This window comes from Lissotriton vulgaris, unplaced genomic scaffold (assembly GCF_964263255.1).
Source record: "Lissotriton vulgaris unplaced genomic scaffold, aLisVul1.2 SCAFFOLD_1206, whole genome shotgun sequence".
In the NCBI taxonomy this organism is placed as follows: domain Eukaryota; kingdom Metazoa; phylum Chordata; class Amphibia; order Caudata; family Salamandridae; genus Lissotriton; species Lissotriton vulgaris.
In genome coordinates, this window is record NW_028246660.1 from 452,179 (window position 1) to 474,248 (window position 22,070).

A 22,070-nucleotide genomic window follows, 5' to 3' on the forward strand; every position below is an offset into this window, starting at 1 on the left:
AGTGGCTAAAGGTTTTTGCACCAAGGACATGGAATAGCGCCAGTCAAAACTGTTTTGCAATCTGGCCTACGCTCTCTGTAGTATCTTTATCTCTCGGTTAGTTGTTTACACACTGCATGTGCAAATGTCACTATTTGCAAGAAAAACAAGCTACAAAGATAACTTCTTTGCTTTTTAAAGCCTCAGATCTTAGTTGATTTGTTGCTGAAACGGACAGTTTCGGTGGCAGTTGATGGAGTGGGTGGCAGGTGGGTCTTGTCGCATTTGTTGAACTTTCAGCCTCGCTGGATCCGCGTGTCTTCCGGGGGCAGATTTGTTGAACAGGTTCGTGGGAGGTGCCACAGTGACACTAGAGTTGTCCTCTCGGTCGGGGGTGAGGGTAGGAGGATGGGTAAGGAAGATGAACAAGACAGGAGGACGTGGACGACTCCTCCCTTGGCTTGCTGTGGGTGAAACACCACAGCAAGTCCGTGGGAAGCTTGATTGCGGGGGCTTCTGTGAACCACAGCACTGAGGCCCACCCCCCACAGACTGTGTTGAAGGCTCCAAGATAAGGCGACCACATCCTACATGATGTCACCGGTGCACTAATATGCTACTCACATTTGACAAAGCGGCGCATTCTGGGAACTGTAGTCACGCAACTCCATACAGTCACGTGGACAGCCAGAACCAGAGTGCAGCTGCCAAAAACAGGAAGGCAGGAACCGGAAACAGTGTGCTGCTGACAAGTAGCAAAAGGACCAATGGTTAAGACCAAGACACCCTAATATGTTACTGTACACTGGTGCCAGGGGCGCGCGCCGGAAGTGCACTTGCCAGCAGGGTCCCTGATGTCACTCCTCTCAGAGAGCAAACATCTTCACACGTTCACAACTGCCCCGAGTTGCAAATATAGGTCTTTTTTTTAGCTATTTTATTCTTTAGTGAGGGGCACTTTTTTAGCTTATTTTTTTTAATGAAGGACACTTTTTAAGCTATTTCAATAAATAAATAAAGATTTATGAAATGAAATGAAGCTATTTCATTATTTAATATAGTCACTATATTTTGGTGCCTGGGCCTATTTGCTGTCCTAGTTCGATCCTGGACCCCCCACCACCTTCCACCTCCCTTCCCCCACCCAGCTGTCAGGAAATATATATAGCAGCAGGGAGAGCTACTGCTTAACATGCCGATAACAGCAGAACAACTTAATATGACATAAAGAGGCACTAACAGCCAACTTAGTAGTAATTGAAGCTGAGCTCGTTGTAATGCCACCCCCGACTTGTGAACCGGACTACTGCCCCTCGCTGGGCACACTCGTGACAGGCATTTCATAGGTTACTCGTGCCGCAACTTTGTAGCACAGTCCGTCACCTTCCTGCCCCCAAGTTTTGTTTTTAATTATAGCAGGTCGAGGCCTTCACAGCTGCTCACGAGTGGCAGGTGGGGCCGCTCCAGTCACATCTTATCCCCTTTGAGACCATTCTCTTAGAGGCAAACACCCCTGTCCATTAGCAGCCTTAAATCCTAATTAAAAGGAACTATATTTTCAAAAGGGCCAGGGGGCACAAGGGGTGTTTACAGTTGGCTTCCTTCCTTTGGGGTTATAAAGGAGGCCATAAGTGCATGAACCACCCTTTCTGCAAAGTTCATGCTGTAGGCACAAAGAATATTCACCCGTTCTGCCAATGGGTTCTCCTCAATGCACATGAAGAAACGTGTTTGCCTGGGCTATATGAAATATGCCAGCGCATATACAAATAGGCTTTTGAGAAGGCTGACCCAGTGCTTAATTTGAGTGGGTGGTTTCCGGTGCTCAGCACCAGCACTTAAATGTTAGCACCAGCTTCTTTGACAGTTTGCCACATGGTGGCACTGTCTGTCTAATTAAGGATGAGCACAACAACGGCTGCTCAATAAACGAATCAACACCTTCAGCGTGGCGCGAATTCTCGCGCTGTGCTGAAGGTTCTAATGAGCCAACGGGCTCATGACGGAACGGTTCCGTCATGAGCACAGGCCAACCGACGCTCATGACGGAACCGTTCGAAGGGGTTAACAATGGATAGTAACTGCCATCTAAGCCATTCTTATAGCTTTGGTGGCCTAGAATAGTGTGAATTGTCACATGTGTTAGAGTGTGATGCTCAGTAGTTGAGTTGGTATTGTCATTGGTGTGGCAATGGATGCTACTACAAGTGGCCGTGGGTTCCACACAAGGGCCCTGGCACCTACTTTTTTTTTTTTTTTTTTTTTTACAATTTAAGCACTAAGGTGACCAGATGGCTTTATATCAGTGGAACACCACTTTTCCTTTCCTAAACTTTACTTTTACTCATCAGGTGTATAGGTCCAATTGCCTGAATTAAAATGAACCAAGACTACAACTCCCAGTATGCACTACAAAGTAAAAGCAAAGTCCAGGAATGGAAAGGTGGGGTATCAGTGACATGGAGCCATCTGGTCACCTTCGCCTTTGATGGAAGTGCCAACTGCACCCTCAGTGGTGGGGCACAGTCAGTGTGCCCACAACAGGCACCCATTGGGAGGGAGACCAAGTGCCCAGGGATTAAGGCACAGACCCCCCTCCAATGGTAAGCAAGGTGTAGGAGAGTAGGGTCTGCAATCCTATGATCACCCAGATTTTTTGCTTTTGTTTCACTGGTTTACGACTTTCTCTGGCTGTGGGCCTGCCAATCAGACCCACAGCCTAGCTGTTCTCTTTCTAAATTACCTCATGTACCCTAGGTGCATCTACCAATTGGTACTGGGCCACCTTATCAGACCCTGTAACTCAGGGCATAGGTGTACCCAGGGCTGCCAGGGGCTGCAGCATGTATTATGCCACCCCTGGCTGGCCTCCTAAATTTGACACAACTGGCTGCATGACAGCTGGGGCAAAGTCGTGTAATCACCCTTTGCTGTAGGTGTAGTATACCTATACCTAACCCTAAAATGGACACACAGATTCCTATCAGTCACTCCTATGGCAGGCCTTGACAATCCTGAAGGCAGAGTGCTTGGAATCGTGTGAGATGGTGCTCTGGCATGAGCTGAGCCTGTCTGCAGCTTGCGGAACCAAGTCCTAATAGCTGTTCCATGATATCGCATACCATATACTCTTAAGTGCATTATAATCCTTGCGGTTAAATGCTAACTTTGGTATTGCTTTATCAAAACATGTCGAGTAAGGTGTCATACGAATTGGAATACTAACCCCTCGCCAATTCTGGCGACGGGGTTAGCATTCCACCCTTCTAGAGGGACACGACATGTATGTAACTGTGAACCCCGGTTAAAGTTAACTGAAGCCTCAGCTCCACAAAATGGATGCTGCCACCACAGACACGAGTCTGACCTCCTGCTGCTGGGAGTCCTTCCAGCGAGGGAGGCCTGGACAAAGGGTTTCCTGTCCGGGGCGGTGCTAGCACCGTCCCAGACATGGTTTTGTGTATCCTGGGTAGGCAGGGCTTTTCAGGAAGGTGACTGCTGAGTGGCACCCCGGTGCTCACTACGCATAGGCCAGTCAGAACCAGTTCCAGGGGCACACCAGCCCCTGGCCTGGGGAAGTCCGGCAGGGGAGAGGGGTGTAACCACCCCCCTCCTGGTCCCACCCATAGGCAGGACCTAGTCACCGGGTCAGCCCCCTTTTTTAGTATAAAGATAGGAGCGGGCCCCCTGTTCAAATTAGATCATCTTTGGAATCAAGATACCACTTTCTTCGAAAGGACTTCACGATTTCTTCTTCAAGATTCTCCCTTGTGGCTAAGGAGTAGTCACCCTGCATCCGCAGGCACCATCCTAAAGAACACTGCGGTCTGCTGCAAGTCCTTCATCACGAATCCGACGACCCAGCTCGACGAGACCCGGCTTCCCTGGCACCTCTGACCTCTACTCACCTCTACAGCCAAGCTGAGAACCGTGAGTGCGACGAGACCTCAAGGGACCGACGATCGCCAAGACTGCACGACATCTTTACTGCAAGCCCACCGTGTCTTCCACTGGTGAGTGCTTTGGGGTCCGAGAAGCCCCGACCCAGCGCAGCTCCAGCACCCAAGGTCAGCCTCCCTGCATCTCCACGATCGGCGTGGGGCCCTTCTGCTGTTTGCTGTGCACCGCGTTGTTTGGCTACTAGCCGGCTGGCTTGTGGCCTTCTGAACGACGCCCGACGACAACTCTTCTGCTGGTCTGGTTGCTCCAGGCTGGCCCTTGCTTCCTTGTTCAAGAGAGGCACCCCGGACCCTCCTGGTCCACTCCAGACGCCATTTTAGGTCCACCGCGTGGGCTTGAATTTGCCAAGGCTTTGTTGCCCAATCCTGGGTCCAGCGACGCCGACAGCTTCCATCTTCGTGGGACAGCTCGATCCTCCATCCTGGTCGCCGACAACGCCTCCTGGTCCGTGAGATCTTCGAGTCAAGCGTCACCCACTCACCTTGTCGAGGTGGCTACCATCCGGTGCCCTCCTGGTGCCCACTGACTACTGGCTAGTAGTCTCGAACTTGGTCCCCTCTGCTTTCAGGTGTCATCTATCTTCGAGATCCAGGCTTGGATCCAACTGAACTTTCTTCACTGGTCACCGGCCAGCATCTTTTCTTCCGGCTCCTGGTCCGTCTACGAGGATTCCCGACGTCTTTTCAGACCTATGCAGCTGCAGCCCCTGGGCTAGGTAACTTCAGCATTTCGGTGCCCCAGCATAGCCTCACTATCCAAGGGTCAGAATCTATCTTCGTTTTCTCCCTACCAGGTCGGGTTCGCCCGAGAACACTAACTTTCTATTTCCTAGCTACCATAGACTTTTGTCCGCATCTCGCGTGAGAGTGCACACACTGCACCCGAGTCCCCTAGGCCTCCTAGTCGTAATCTAACGATTCCCTAGTCAAGTCCTAGCGATTCCAAAAGCTATTAGTATTGTACTTACCTGCTAGGAATTTCACATTCCACTTTTAGGGTATATGGTTTTCCGTGCCCCTCGGGCATTTGTATATACTGTGCTAACTTAAGTATTTTTGTAAGAGTTTTGGTTTGTGCTTAGTACCCTGTCCTCATAAAGAGTACAGGGCTGTTGTGATTCTTAATAAATAACTGTTTATTTTCATAACACTTGTGTGGTGTCCTTTCACTTGGTATTCAAGGGGTATATGTGTGGTAAACAGCTGGCTTAACACGCCCTCTCGAGTCTTTAGCCTTAGACTGCTCGTATCCATGCTACTAGGATAGCTGGTCTATAAGGTTGACTTACAACCAATCATCAATAAGGGTTGCTGGACTGATACATAGTGTTCACTAGAATAGTGAGCACTGCATATCAGGCCACCTTCTCACATTGGTGAGCAGCGGTTGGGATTTGAGCTTGCTGTTGTTTTACCACACGTATCCTAAGAATATCTTGTTGAAAGATCACATAAGTACTGTTAGGTACATATAACTAAAGCTTAGAATACTCTGAGTTCTACTGAACCAGCTGTTGTAGCTCCTCAAGGCTTAGCACACCTTGGCTGCAACTCTAGCAAGGGATCAGTAGGTAACACATAGTGTAGGTAGGTGCATCACTTACACCACACTAGAATCAGCATGTCAGACAAAGGAGGAAACACTGAGTCTCCCCTTGTGTCAGTTGACCCTCCACAGGTCATACCTTCAAGATATGCTGTGCTTAGCTTCCAGGAGTTACGACAAGTATGTACCTCTAGGAAGATTAAGCAGGGATCTAACCCCACAACTGCTTTTCTGATTGGTCTCTTAGAGACTCATGATGCAAGGAGGGCTGGTAACCCAGACCCTTCTACTTCAGAAGGCAACATGCCCTCCCTACGGGGTCCCTTTGATAGCCAAGACCATCCCCTTCAGGAAGCAGATGATGCTGATGATGAGGATGATGACTTGGAGTCTAGGGGTGAGGCAGACCAGGGACAGGTAGAAGTCGTTAGACTAACCCGGACCAACTTAAGCAGACATGAGAGGGACTCTAGGGGAGCCCTGGGGCCACTCTCAGGTCAGCTTAACATTGGGAATGGACGAGTTAGGTCTCTATCTAGAGGCTCTAACAGATCCCTTCATACCAATGACTCTCAACGTTCCTCTCAAAGGGGAATGACATCTCCCCAGAGGAGAGTGTATGAAGCTAAGGAAAAGGCAGCCAATCTGAGGATTGAAAGGGAAGAACTTGCCCTGGCCAAAGAAAGGCTTGCCTTTGCTAGAGAGCAACAATTGAGTGGGGCAGTCCCCACTGGTGGCAGCATTGTACCTAGCAATAGGGAAAGGAGTTTTGATACAAAACACCTTGGTAAGATAGTGCCCCCCTTTAAACAAGGGGATGACATCCACAAATGGATTACTGCTTTGGAGAGGGCCTGCACTGTGCAAGGTGTTCCCCCAAGTCAGTGGGCAGCTATCTGTGGCTCTCCTTTGAGGGTAAAGGAAGAGACAAGGTCCTCACCACAAGGGTAGAGGATGCTAATGATTACCAAGTCTTGAAGAATGCACTGGTTGAAGGGTTTGGCCTAACCACTGAGCAGTACAGGGTGCTGTTCAGGGATACCCAGAAAACTCAGTCTCAAGATTGGGCTGACTTTGTAGATTGTGCCACTAAGGCTTTTGAGGGCTGGTTGCTGGGCAGTAAGGTTACTGATTATAAAGGATTGTACAATTTGATGATGAGAGAACAAATTTTAAACAATTGTCAGAACCAGTTGTTGCATCAGCATCTTGTTGACTCAGATCTGACCTCTCCCCAAGAATTGGGAAAGAAGGCAGACAGATGGGTTAGAACAAGAGTTAAGCAGAACCAGGGCCAGAATCAAGGTGGTCAGAAGAAAGCAGACCAGAAGGGTAAGGATTCTAAAGGGGAACAAAATGACCAGAAGTCTTCGACAGGTCCCCAACAACCCAAAGAGGGTGGGGGTCAGGCTCCCCAAAAGAAGAAAGAAGGCCAATCTAAAAGGTGGTGCCAATACTGCAAAAGTAAAACTCACTGGTTTAGTGAGTGCACCAAGAAAGGAGGAGGGCAGACTCCTGCCACTGCAGCCCCTAAGGCACCTGTGCCCCCTAGTACAGCCAGCAGTGGTAGTGCACCTCCCAAGGGTTTAGTAGGGTTAACCCTGGGTTCTGAGGGGAGTGACAACTTAGTTGGCACCCTTACTCAAGCTGTCCTTGTCAGTACAGGGGATATGGATATGTCCCCTGACATCAGTCCCAATACTTTGGGCAAATACAGACAGACACCTTTTATTAATGGAAAAATGGCTCAGGCCTATAGGGACACTTGTGCCAGTGTCACAATGGTGACACCTAGCTTTGTGGACCCTGGACAGATCATGCCAGGTACAGAATTCCTGGTGACCAATGCAAGCAATGTCACTACCAATCACAGTATGGCAATTGTAGCTTTCTCCTGGGGAGGGGTAACTGGCCAAAAGAAGGTTGTAGTTAGTTCAGACCTCCCAGTGGATTGTTTGTTGGGCAATGATTTGGAGTCATCACAATGGTCAGAAGTGGAGCAGAGGACTCATCTGGAAATGTTAGGCTTGCCAGCACATGTGTTTGCTGTGACCAGGTCACAGGCCAGAAGATGCCCCACTGAACAGGTGCTGGATCCTGGAACAATGGACCAGACACCTTCCAAGAAAAAGAGCAGTAGGGTTAAGGCTGTGCCTTCCCCCTTGCCCCAGGTTGTGGATCAAGTCTCAGAGGAGGCTGACCTACAGGAATTGAGGGAAACTGAGCCTAGAGAGTTTGAACTTGATCAAGTTGAATTCTTGGGTTCAGGGGGACCCTCAAGGGAAGACCTGGGGAAGGACCAGTTAGACTGCCCTTCTCTTGAACCCCTCAGACAGCAGGCTGCTGCTGAGGCTGCTGGGAACGCCACAGGTACCCACAAGGTATACTGGGAAGATGGACTCCTGTACACTGAGTCAAGAGACCCCAAGCCTGGCATGACCAGGAGGCTGGTTGTACCCTTGTCTCAGAGAGGTTTCCTACTTACCTTGGCCCATGAGATTCCCTTAGCAGGTCACTTAGGCCAGACAAAGACTTGGGACAGGCTTGTCTCACACTTTCACTGGCCTCACATGAATGAGGATACCAAGGAGTTTTGTCGCTCCTGTGTCACTTGCCAAGCCAGTGGTAAGTCAGGTGGCACAACAAAGGCCCCCCTTATACCAATGCCTGTGGTGGGGGTGCCCTTTGAAAGAGTGGGGATTGACATTGTTGGTCCAATGGAACCCCAGACAGCATCAGGGCACAAGTTTATACTGGTGGTAGTGGATCATGCCACCAGGTATCCTGAAGCTATTCCACTTAGGACCACCACAGCACCTGTGGTGGCAAGGGCCCTAGTTGGAGTGTTCTCCAGAGTGGGCTTCCCTAAGGAGGTTGTCTCTGACAGAGGTGCAAACTTCATGTCAAGCTACTTAACTGCTATGTGGAAGGAGTGTGGTGTCAATTACAAATTCACTACACCCTATCACCCACAATGCAATGGGCTTGTTGAAAGGTTCAACAGGACCCTAAAAGGGATGATTCATGGACTACCTGAAACACTCAGGCGTAGATGGGATGTCCTGATGCCCTGCCTTCTGTTTGCTTACAGAGAGGTCCCACAAAAGGGGGTTGGCTACAGCCCTTTTGAACTTTTGTATGGGCATCCTGTAAGAGGCCCCTTGTGTTTGGTGAAGGAAGGATGGGAGAGACCTCTCAAAAAGCCTGCAACCAACATAATGGACTATGTACTTGGTCTCCGCTCCAGGATGGCTGAGTATATGGAGAAGGCATCTGAAAACCTTAAGGCCAGTCAAGAACTTCAAAAAGCTTGGCATGACCAAAAGGCTGTCCTGACTGTTTACCAGCCTGGACAGAAGGTGTGGGTGTTGGAGCCAGTGGCCCCAGCAGCACTCAAAGACAAATGGTCTGGGCCCCACACAATTCTTGAGCAAAAGGGAGAGGTCACCTACCTGGTGGACCTTGGAACTCCCAGGAGTCCCCACAGGGTACTCCATGTCAACAGGCTCAAAGCATATGTCGACAGGAAGGACATGAGCTTGCTCATGGCCATAGATGAGGGACAGGAGGAGGAGAGTGACCCTCTCCCAGACCTGCTCACTCAGAATCCTGATGATGGGTCAGTAGATGGTGTTGTCTTTTGTGGCAGCCTCTCTGAACATCAGCAGAAAGACTGTAAACAGGTTCTTCAGTCTTTCAGACGTATGTTCTCTCTGACACCCAGTCAGACCAATTGGTGCACCCATGAGGTTGACACTGGTGACAGCCTACCTGTCAAGAGTAAAATCTACAGGCAGCCTGATCATGTTAGAGACTGCATAAAAACTGAAGTGCAGAAAATGTTGGAGTTGGGAGTCATTGAACCCTCAGATAGCCCCTGGGCTAGTCCAGTAGTTCTAGTGCCAAAGCCTCACACCCAAGATGGTAAGAGAGAGATGAGGTTTTGCGTAGACTACAGGGGTCTCAATGCAGTCACTAAGACTGATGCCCACCCAATACCAAGGGCAGATGAACTTATAGATAGATTGGCTTCTGCCAACTACTTAAGTACATTTGACTTAACAGCTGGGTATTGGCAAATCAGGTTAGCTGAGGATGCCAAGCCCAAGACAGCATTTTCAACCCCTGGTGGGCATTATCAATTTGTGGTAATGCCCTTTGGTCTGAAAAATGCACCTGCCACCTTCCAAAGGTTGGTGAATCAAGTCCTTACTGGGCTGGATGACTTCTGTGCAGCATATCTAGATGATATTGCTGTCTTTAGCTCCACCTGGGAGGATCACCTGGTCCACCTGAGGAAAGTGTTAGAGGCTCTGCAAGCAGCAGGCCTCACTATCAAGGCCACCAAGTGCCAGATAGGGCAGACACAGGTTGTATACCTGGGCCACCTTGTAGGTGGAGGCCAGGTTCAGCCACTGGAGAGCAAAATACAGTCAATCAGGGACTGGGCTCCTCCAACCACCCAGACTCAGGTTCGAGCTTTCTTGGGCCTGACTGGATACTACAGAAAGTTTGTCAGGAACTATGGTTCCATTGTGACACCATTAAATGAACTGACAAGTAAGAAAATGCCAAAAAAGGTTCAGTGGACAGCAGGCTGTCAAAAAGCATTCGATGACCTAAAGCAGGCCATGTGCACAGCACCTATCCTTAAGAGTCCAGACTACTCCAAACCATTCATTGTCCAAACAGATGCTTCTGAGTTGGGTGTGGGAGCTGTTCTTTCTCAACTGAATTTTGATGGTCAGGATCAGCCCATTGCTTTTATAAGCAGAAGGCTGACCCCCAGAGAGAAGAATTGGTCAGCTATTGAGAGGGAGGCCTTTGCTGTGGTTTGGGCCCTGAAGAAGCTGAGGCCATACTTGTTTGGCACTCACTTCAAGATTCAGACCGACCATAAGCCCCTCTTGTGGCTAAATCAGATGAAGGGTGAAAACCCCAAACTGCTTAGGTGGTCCATTTCCCTACAGGGGATGGACTTTACAGTGGAACATAGACCTGGTACTGATCATGGCAATGCCGATGGGCTCTCCAGATATTTCCACTTAGAACAAGAAGACTCACCTGGTCAAGGTTAGCTTATTGTCCCAAAGTTTGGGGGGGGGGTCATGTAGGAGAGTAGGGTCTGCAATCCTATGATCACCCAGATTTTTTGCTTTTGTTTCACTGGTTTACGACTTTCTCTGGCTGTGGGCCTGCCAATCAGACCCACAGCCTAGCTGTTCTCTTTCTAAATTACCTCATGTACCCTAGGTGCATCTACCAATTGGTACTGGGCCACCTTATCAGACCCTGTAACTCAGGGCATAGGTGTACCCAGGGCTGCCAGGGGCTGCAGCATGTATTATGCCACCCCTGGCTGGCCTCCTAAATTTGACACAACTGGCTGCATGACAGCTGGGGCAAAGTCGTGTAATCACCCTTTGCTGTAGGTGTAGTATACCTATACCTAACCCTAAAATGGACACACAGATTCCTATCAGTCACTCCTATGGCAGGCCTTGACAATCCTGAAGGCAGAGTGCTTGGAATCGTGTGAGATGGTGCTCTGGCATGAGCTGAGCCTGTCTGCAGCTTGCGGAACCAAGTCCTAATAGCTGTTCCATGATATCGCATACCATATACTCTTAAGTGCATTATAATCCTCGCGGTTAAATGCTAACTTTGGTATTGCTTTATCAAAACATGTCGAGTAAGGTGTCATACGAATTGGAATACTAACCCCTCGCCAATTCTGGCGACGGGGTTAGCATTCCACCCTTCTAGAGGGACACGACATGTATGTAACTGTGAACCCCGGTTAAAGTTAACTGAAGCCTCAGCTCCACAAAATGGATGCTGCCACCACAGACACGAGTCTGACCTCCTGCTGCTGGGAGTCCTTCCAGCGAGGGAGGCCTGGACAAAGGGTTTCCTGTCCGGGGCGGTGCTAGCACCGTCCCAGACATGGTTTTGTGTATCCTGGGTAGGCAGGGCTTTTCAGGAAGGTGACTGCTGAGTGGCACCCCGGTGCTCACTACGCATAGGCCAGTCAGAACCAGTTCCAGGGGCACACCAGCCCCTGGCCTGGGGAAGTCCGGCAGGGGAGAGGGGTGTAACCACCCCCCTCCTGGTCCCACCCATAGGCAGGACCTAGTCACCGGGTCAGCCCCCTTTTTTAGTATAAAGATAGGAGCGGGCCCCCTGTTCAAATTAGATCATCTTTGGAATCAAGATACCACTTTCTTCGAAAGGACTTCACGATTTCTTCTTCAAGATTCTCCCTTGTGGCTAAGGAGTAGTCACCCTGCATCCGCAGGCACCATCCTAAAGAACACTGCGGTCTGCTGCAAGTCCTTCATCACGAATCCGACGACCCAGCTCGACGAGACCCGGCTTCCCTGGCACCTCTGACCTCTACTCACCTCTACAGCCAAGCTGAGAACCGTGAGTGCGACGAGACCTCAAGGGACCGACGATCGCCAAGACTGCACGACATCTTTACTGCAAGCCCACCGTGTCTTCCACTGGTGAGTGCTTTGGGGTCCGAGAAGCCCCGACCCAGCGCAGCTCCAGCACCCAAGGTCAGCCTCCCTGCATCTCCACGATCGGCGTGGGGCCCTTCTGCTGTTTGCTGTGCACCGCGTTGTTTGGCTACTAGCCGGCTGGCTTGTGGCCTTCTGAACGACGCCCGACGACAACTCTTCTGCTGGTCTGGTTGCTCCAGGCTGGCCCTTGCTTCCTTGTTCAAGAGAGGCACCCCGGACCCTCCTGGTCCACTCCAGACGCCATTTTAGGTCCACCGCGTGGGCTTGAATTTGCCAAGGCTTTGTTGCCCAATCCTGGGTCCAGCGACGCCGACAGCTTCCATCTTCGTGGGACAGCTCGATCCTCCATCCTGGTCGCCGACAACGCCTCCTGGTCCGTGAGATCTTCGAGTCAAGCGTCACCCACTCACCTTGTCGAGGTGGCTACCATCCGGTGCCCTCCTGGTGCCCACTGACTACTGGCTAGTAGTCTCGAACTTGGTCCCCTCTGCTTTCAGGTGTCATCTATCTTCGAGATCCAGGCTTGGATCCAACTGAACTTTCTTCACTGGTCACCGGCCAGCATCTTTTCTTCCGGCTCCTGGTCCGTCTACGAGGATTCCCGACGTCTTTTCAGACCTATGCAGCTGCAGCCCCTGGGCTAGGTAACTTCGGCATTTCGGTGCCCCAGCATAGCCTCACTATCCAAGGGTCAGAATCTATCTTCGTTTTCTCCCTACCAGGTCGGGTTCGCCCGAGAACACTAACTTTCTATTTCCTAGCTACCATAGACTTTTGTCCGCATCTCGCGTGAGAGTGCACACACTGCACCCGAGTCCCCTAGGCCTCCTAGTCGTAATCTAACGATTCCCTAGTCAAGTCCTAGCGATTCCAAACGCTATTAGTATTGTACTTACCTGCTAGGAATTTCACATTCCACTTTTAGGGTATATGGTTTTCCGTGCCCCTCGGGCATTTGTATATACTGTGCTAACTTAAGTATTTTTGTAAGAGTTTTGGTTTGTGCTTAGTACCCTGTCCTCATAAAGAGTACAGGGCTGTTGTGATTCTTAATAAATAACTGTTTATTTTCATAACACTTGTGTGGTGTCCTTTCACTTGGTATTCAAGGGGTATATGTGTGGTAAACAGCTGGCTTAACACGCCCTCTCGAGTCTTTAGCCTTAGACTGCTCGTATCCATGCTACTAGGATAGCTGGTCTATAAGGTTGACTTACAACCAATCATCAATAAGGGTTGCTGGACTGATACATAGTGTTCACTAGAATAGTGAGCACTGCATATCAGGCCACCTTCTCACACAAGGTGCTGCTGCAAAGACACAGACGGGGCTACAGCAGGCGTCCTGTCTGTGCCTCTGCATGCACATCCTGCACCCCACTATCAGAAGTCTGACCCATCATTCCCCCCCCCCCCCTGTGGTTCTTTAGTACAACCTAAAGCAGTGGTTCCCAAACTTTTTTGACCCAGGGCTCCCTTGACCAACTGACTGTTTGCGGCGGCTTCCCGTTACATTACTTACTTTTGGCGGGGGATGTAAGCATGGGATCTGTAGTACTTGGATTTTTTTTATCCCTCAAAATAACTGGGATGAATGTTAGGAGAAAAGTGATTGCAATGCAAGGATATGTCTACTACCGCTTTTCACAATATCTGGCCATGCGTGACTGCATCAGTTTGCTGTTCGTGAGCGCTCAGCCTGGAGCTGGACAGATCTAGTCTAAACCAGCCAGAGGCACAGTTTGGAATCCACTGCCACATGTACTCCACGTTCCATACTCTTCCTGTGCCTGATTTGTCCATTTTTATACTCACTCACATCAACTCTCTCCATCTTACAGTTCCTCAATAAGCACTGCTATATAGCATGTTCGTACTCACTGAACTGTAAGCTCATCTTCCCTTTTATTCTCATACCAATGTCACTCCTTTTGGTGATTTTCTTCCCTGTTCTTCTATTTGTCACACTACTAGTGCCTTCCTTCTTTGCCTTCCTTCTTACTGGATAATTTGCAACCTTCCACTGCTGAGTCATTTTTTTCAATTGCCGTTTAGCATCCCACGAGGGGGTAAGGCTTTCTTCTCTTCCTCCCCAACATCCTTGAGCGTTCACCCCCACCCTAATTCATTCCTCCATAGTTCATCCAATACGCTTTATTTTTCGTAAATACTCAGTAGGAAGGCCAGCTGCTTTGCACTGCTACCAAGTTCTCACTTTTCTGCTCAGAAGTGCTACCAGTTCATGCTTGCTTTAGACTTTTTTTTTTTACTTTGTTAGAGAATGCCCTAGGATTTGGTAACCGCAGCGCTTTACAAGTGCATATAACATAACATAACATAACATTAACAGAGTAAGATATCAAACAGTGGCGAAGTGTTTCTGCATTGATACATACACTGCTATTAGCACTTGCTTTTAGGAATTGCAAATTATCAAAAAATATCCGAAACAATGCTGGAAATGAAATACTGTCCAAAACAGCATTGTAATGGCTACCAGCAGTTTTTGCAGCTACAAGGTGAAAGGTATGTCATAGGATCAGGTACACTCTAAGGCAGCCTCCAATTGCAAAGACCACACACACGCAGCAGGCAGTAAGGCAGTTCCAGCTTGCCAGCACCCTGCCTGTTTGAAAAACATCTCCCTTATCTAGATCTAGTGAAGTACATTTCCTGCACTTTTCGGAGTGAAAAGTTTTGATGACCTCCTCTGGATTAAAAGAGAAAGTAAGAGCGGGTTCTCCGGACGCTGTGAGGCCACCTAGTAATGCACCGATGCCATACACTCTTTTGTAAAGTTGAGCATACACATTTTTTTCACAAAATGACAAGTTACCTGCATCCTGTAGCCGCCTGTACATTTCTGCTTCGGATTTGTAAATCAATCCAGAGTGTCCATAGCCCTAATATGCACCGATGGCCAGGGCCGGACTGGGAACCAAAACCGGCCCTGGCAAAGTGCTCGGCCGGCCCCCCTCCCCACTCGGAGGGGGGGCCGGCCGAGCACTTTGCCGGGGCCGGTATACGGCCGATTTTGTTACAGGGCCGAATTTACAGCTATGCTACAAAAACGGCCCTGTAACAAAAACGGACCCCAGAGGCCCAAAACCGGCCCCTACCCGTGCGGCGCACCGGGGGATTGCCCGGTCCCCGCTATGGCCAGTCCGGGCCTGCGGATGGCTGAGAGACTGGCTCTTCTGCAGGACCTAACAGACAGCGCTGCCTCTTGTGGTGAAAGGGAAAGTTGCTGAAGCATAACACATTAGAAAGCTGCCTGCTGTAATGCTTCCTGCGTACAAGTGTGTCACTAAGTGCAAGCAAGTGGGCGCCAGACAAGGTGCACTCGGCCTGCAATTGATAATGTGCTCTGCTCAGCTACTGTGACCGCGGTGCCCCTGGACAGTTTTTGCGGCGCACTGGGGTGCCGCGGCGCACAGTTTGGGAACTACTGACCTAAAGTATGAGAGTTTAGTGTGAAACAAAGAGCGGCAGATTTATGTCTCCATCTCTCCCTCCTACAGTCTCACAGACAGTGATGATTTGTTGTTCTCATCAGGCATATGAACTAACCAAATTAATGCATTCTTCAGAGCAAACTAAATTAATGTTAGCCATAAATCACAGTCACATTCCAGTACAGTGCATTTCACCCACGTTGCCACTCTGGGTGAGACCAGTAGGGATGGGTGGAATTTGCGTAATTGCGTTACGCAAATCTCTGCAAAACGGTAAAAAATCTCTGCAAACATGCAGAAATTCCACGAACACGCGGAATTGCTTGTTCACGATGCTTTTTTACTGTTTGCAATCGCTGTTTGCATGCTCGGGGGGAAATATCTTGCGAATACGCATTTGAGAACGCGAGCAGGCAAAAAATTTCACGAACTTGTGGAACGCAGATTTTTGGGCAATTTTGCGTTCTCTGCGGAATGCGAAATTACCCAAATTCCGCAAATTCTGCGAACGGAACGGAATTTGCCACCCAGGCCTAGAGACCAGCCACATGCAAATCAGGCTTGGCCTTGCTCCAATAAGAACAGAATGGTCAAACTGTCAGGCCAGGTCCGCACCAAAGGGAACCACAAACAACCCCAGATCAGTTTTGCAGTGGCGTAACATTACCCCCAAGCTCCAAGCCCACCCTCCGGCACTGTCCCGGCAGTGCTTAATTTAAGCAGGTGGTTCCGGTGCTCCGCACCAGCACTTAATTATCAACACCGGAGCTTGACAGTCTGCCATAAGGTGGCGCTGTTGGGCTAATTTAGAGCTGACCACAACAACAATTAATAATAAATAAATCTACATTAAAATGACTATTGCGTGCCACACAAATTATTCTTATAGCTCTGGGGGGCCTGAAATAATCTGAATTGTCATGCTTGTTGGAGTGTGATGGTTAGTAGTTGAGGTGTTACTATCATTGGCAATATAGAAGGGGCAATGTGTGGTGCAAGCTTCAGTGGCCCCCTGGCTAGAGCCCTGGCAACTATCTTTTTATTTTTACAAACTAAGCCCTGCACGGTCGGTAAGCACCATTCCTGAGAGCTCCTGAATGGGTGGGTGGGGGGGGCGCCCTACATGTACTTTGCAGTGGGGCCCCTCAAGATCTGTTACGCCACTGCAGCGTTGATCTACCTGTCAGTAAGATATATATCTTGAGTCCTATGGCAAAGTGAACATGTGACCCACGTCCAGACATACCCTTTGACTTAAGGATGCGAATGCAAGCGAGGCTTTGCACCCAGTTCTGCTCTACCTTCCCGGGGACAAGAATTGTTTTTTTTTTTATTTGTTATCACCACTATTAAAAGCAGCTTGAAAATTAGTTTGTAATTGATCTTCAGGATCTTACTAGTATGACCCAACAGTCTCTAATGTTACCAGTTAACGCTAATCGGCTCTGTTGAATTGCGTAAAAACTACAGCTCCCAGAATGCACTGTCTAAACTAAGAACTGTTGAACAGAATCCCTCATGACAAGCGCCCATGTAATAAATACCGCTGTCATGTAACTTTAAGTAGCACACTAGGTAACATATATACATGCCAACATTTTAGAAGAGGCTAGTGCTAGAATTTAAAGAAATAATGGGGAGAATGTATTGCAGCAGAGGCTATTCCAGACGGGAAAAAGCCAAAACAAAGCAATTTTATATTTTTAAATCTGGAGTCTCCCGTATAAACCGGGATAGTAATACAGCATATGCACTATCTGTAGCTGCAAGCCAGGACGTTCCGCGCTGCCGCTGTTTCCGGGGGACGGTTTTCATCGATGCACAGACTCCTGGTAGCTCCACGTGTGCCGGGAGATGGAACTCCCAGAGCTTGTCTTTGTGCGTGCCCGGTGAGGGACGGGGGAGAACGGCGTTGCATATCAGGAAAGGCCGGGGATTCAATGAGGCCTACAAGCCGGATGTCACTCCCGCCCCCAGGGGCTGCCCATCTCTGCCCCGGTGCCCTCGCCCCCTCCCTCGGGTGGTATCACCCGCCCTGTGAGCGGCCCCCACCCCCTCCCCGCGGTTGTACTGCCCTCCTCCAGCACCTCCAGCGGGGCTCAGCTCGCTGGCCGGAGAGATGCAGGCTCTGCCGGGCTCCAACGCGCTGTACGCCTCGGTGCGGTTCTGGGACGGGCGGTACGGGGCGGACGGGCCCCCGCGGGACTGGTTCGGCGGCCTGAGCAGCTTCAGCGTCCTCCTGGAGGCGCAGCTGCGGACGGAGGACCGGCTGCTGGTGCTCGGTACGTGCCCGCCATCGCGCCGCCTCCCCGGGGGTCCCCGTCCTGTCCTTGTTAACTAAGCTTGCCTCCACCCTTGTGTAATTTAGTTATACATAGGGCTTAAAGTGGGCCGGGTCTTGCCGGTCTCAGCACAGCAGCTCTATAAGCAGGGGCTGAGAGAGACGGGTCCCTAAAGCCCAGGTTATACAGACCCAACAAGTTTAATCCTCACTTTGTTTTTCCCGCTATTTTGAGCTGGCTAACATTTTTAGACCTCTTGATTCATTTTCCACATGTATTGAGCTCCTACATTTCCCAGATTCACCCCTGAGTAGCTCACCCAGTACCTATCTGTATGTGTGTTTTGCATTCTGGGATTTGTAGTCCCATTGCCTCTGTAGCTATAGGACTACAATTACCGCACAGAGAAACTGAGGACCAAATGAGCTGCTTGCTTTCTGTGACAATTAAGCACTCTAATGTATTCATAAATTTGATGGTAAACGTTAAACATCAAGCCCCAGAATGCACTTAGTTCTTGGCTTATTAGCTAGAATTGGCTGGGGTGTTGATACAGAAGAGTTGTTTTGTAAAAAAAATGTTTAAACAATAATAATAATTAAAAAAGATACTGGCATGGGCGTTTGGGAAGTCTCGTGAACGTGAGGCTCTTTGGAAGGACTGACTCCTGGATACAAGTGAGAGGAGCCAGATAATTAACAGGGAGAGTTGAACCAGGAACCTCTGCGCGAGCTGACTCTACAGATAGATGGCATATGAATCATACATCATGTGAAGATATGACAGTCTCTTTAAAAAGTAGAAACCGTATTTCTTTAACATGCAGAAGCGTTTCACCTTAATAACTCAGATTATTTCTGTACAGTGCACACCCTGAATTCATGTATTGGATAGCACTATCATATATGATAACGAAGAAAAGAGGCTCTATAAAAACATTTTTTGCCTAGGATCACACAGTTTGGTCAAGCGGGGAAGGCAGCATTGATCCCACATTTTCTCATTTCACGTTATGCAATTCAAGCACTAGATGGCTACCTCTTTCGCTCCTGTTTCACACAGAAGCTGGTATTATGCAGACGCCTCCAGTCTAGATGGCTGCATGATTGGCACATGTCAGCTTTTTTTTTTTTTACAGTAATGAACAGTATTTTAATGTCCAGGTTGGTGCAAAAATTTGTATAATAGCCAAAAGCTGCCGTCTTCCCCTATATCGGTACATAATTGAAACAGAAAATATATGGGTAAAGCACTTTAAAACATATCCTAGAGCTGCCTTAACGACCCCTGAATTCTAAAGTAAACCAAGACAGAAAAGCAAGTTTAAAAATGAGCACAGGGAATTTAAAAACATTTTTAATTAAATATCCTGCTTTGGCGTAGCAGATTCTTAAACCATGAACACAAGGTTAGTATTTTTCTCAAAGGAAAGATGGCATCCCTAATGGCTGCTAAGCGCTTTATGCAGAGGAGGGCAAGCTAACAAATTAATAATAAGAGCCAAGTCAAGGTTCTGACTTGGCTCTGAAAGTCTTGAACATGCCATGTAAATCATGCAACAGCTACCATGTTAAATTAATAAGGTCCTTTACAATGTGTATTTATTTAACAAATAGAAGTGTTTGTTCACCTACGTTTATACCAATACACTGAGAGGTAGTTATTAAAAGTGATAGTTTTTAAATTGAACTTAGAAACATTCCCCCCCATAATTATAATTCGGAGGGCTGGCTCTACGGCATTGTGACCGGTGCAACTGCACTTGGCGCTGACTTGCAGTGAGGGTGTTGTGTTTTCTAGCTTATTATGGTTTTAAAGCACCTTCTGCCATGTTCCTGGCCTCCAGTCATTTTCAGGCAACAAAAATGTCAAGATAACGCCAGTGATAAATGTTCTTCCAATAGAGAGTTCTGAGGTTTGTCTAGTGGAAGTTTTGACTCAAAGTAAAGTTGGTCAAGTTTCACAGAGGGTTAATGTGCCTGCTGCAAAGAACATGTACCACGCAGATCACAAAGTGCATCACATTTAAATAGGTCAGTGGGTTACTGCTTTTATTCGAGAGATACTTTGGTTATTTACAGTTTCTAAGTTTAAATCCTAGCATATAGAAGGGAGCTATTAACTGTCATCAAAGAGCTGCATGCAAACTGCAAGGTCTAGATTAGAGCATTAAGATTTTTTTTCCCCATCCTGTTATTATCCTAATGTTGGAAAAGGGTTCATTTGGATACAAATCAATTCAAATCATTAAAGTTAGCCCCTAACCATGGTGTTACGTTTTAAATTCTGAGTTTGTGCTTCTTCAGAGCAAGCACTATTAAACAACACTGCTTTTCAGTATAGATAACATGTGACTCCTACACCTTGTAGTCATTGGCCTTATATAGAATTTACTATACACTGATTTAAACACGTGTGATTGATTGTCTCTGTGTAATGTGTGCGATGTAAAGTGCTCAGACACCCTACACTGGTATGAGTGGCACTATAAAACCAATTGAATGCATCTGAGAGAGAGTGGTTATGGAGACTTGAGGGGCACTGTTAATGGGTGGTAGAGAGGGAATCTGTGGTGTTGGTGGTCATTGGGGTGTGCCAACGAACATTGTTGCATTGAGAACCACATGTGCTAAAGCCGGCCCTGTCCATTAGTTGCCTAAAAGGCACGTCAGTTGTCCTAAACACCCTAATTGCGGCCTACATTTCTATTATAGATGGAGGAATATTATAGTCTATTAAATCAAATACGAAGGTTTTTATACAGCACATTTCCTGAACTCACTTATTTGAAGTTGTTCTCATATGTGATAATGAAAAAAAGGATGTTCTCTGAAATACACTATTTGCCTAAGGCTACTTGATTTACAAAAGTGTGGCAGTCGTGTTTGATCACAGGTTCTCTTGTTTCCCATTGTGCAGTCCTACCATATAAGGGTATATTTTCTGTCTCCAGTTTTATATTGAACAGTAATTCTTTGTAGTCAATTATATGTGTGTGGTTAGAGCGTGGGTGGCAGACCTAAGCCAACTCTTTCTGGCCTCAACGGTCCATGAAGAAGACCTTTAGTTGGGCTGAGCCAGAGGCAGGCACCTCCTCAAGCTTGCAGTGTCTCGCCCACCTTTAGTCGCGATGTAGTGTGTCACAAAATTGGCAGAACATTGGCAGCAGGCACTAATATCACTGGCAGACGTTTCTACAAATTTGGGACATGGAGGAAGATTTTAGAGGTTAACAAGAGGAAAGATTGAACAGTAGGGCAAGTTTCAGGTGGAAAAAGTCTACTGTAAACCATTTCGGACAATTAACGGAAGATGTAGGGTATGAACGGGTCAACGCCTTGTAGTACGTCTGCCTTTCCTGGTGATTTCAAAGTTTTAATGCTCCATCTTGTAAGAAATATGCTCTAATCAGATTACCTGATTTTTGCTCCTCTACAGCGTCGCAGGAAGATTCTTAATGTCTACCTCACGATGGTGGGTTAAAAGGGAAAGTACATATTTTGACGTGTAGTGGTTGGTGGGTAAAAAGTAGGTTAAGATGAAATTTAAATTACACAGGTTATATTCGCGAAATTTCGAGATTTTGCTTAATTTTGGCACAGGCAATGTCTTTTTTCAAGTGCTTTTCTACAGGAACCGTTCTTGTATTTTCCTTCACTTTTTTTGAAGTGAGGTATGTTTGCTCTTGTTTGGGAAAAAATCAGGGAAGGTTCTGGTAAACAACATTTCGTCCTCAAAATATAATTTCGCAAAGTTTTCATGACATTTCACCAAAAAAAAAATCTAATTTCGCAAACCGTTTTGCAAAAAGCCATGTCTGGCTAACTATGTTAGTCATTATAAGGGGACACTTGGCAGCTTTGCTAATAATGGGCGAAGTTCCCAGCATCCTATGTTTCTTGGTGTGTTCCCCTCAAAATACAGTTCTTGAAGGCGTGGCCAAGATGGTGGCGTGAGCAGACGTGCTTAGCGATCTCTCCACTCTGGCCCCGGATTAACACATGATTATCGAAGTGCCCCGTGGTTGAGTGGGGGCAGCTGTTGCATGAGGTGGTCTGAAATACGGGGCCCTGTCAGCAATGCCTGTGACCAGTCCTGGTGGGTGATCCAGATGACCCTCTGTGGGGAGCGAACCTCCGGGACGGCTGAGGCCTAACCGCCAAAAACTGAGAGTGGTGTACAGTGACTGACACCTGTGCCACGGGGCGCCCTGTTGGGACACTCGCTGCCCCCCTCGCGCGGCACTGTACCTGCTGGGCCTCCATTCCAGCGCTCTGATCCCTGCCGACATGGAGAGACTGGGCCCAGGCCGGGGATACCAC

General features: G+C 48.3%; 1 protein-coding gene across 1 annotated transcript in view; it reads left to right on the plus strand.

Moving 5' to 3' along the window:
• Window positions 1-17,365: 17,365 nt before the first annotated feature.
• Window positions 17,366-22,070, plus strand: part of EEF1AKMT4 (EEF1A lysine methyltransferase 4) — a 169,978-nt gene continuing 165,273 nt past the window's right edge. The window contains exon 1 of the mRNA XM_086949477.1: window positions 17,366-17,748. Coding sequence (XP_086805603.1) covers window positions 17,586-17,748 — 163 coding nt within the window. The 5' untranslated portion in view covers window positions 17,366-17,585. The remainder of the gene's footprint in view (window positions 17,749-22,070) is intronic.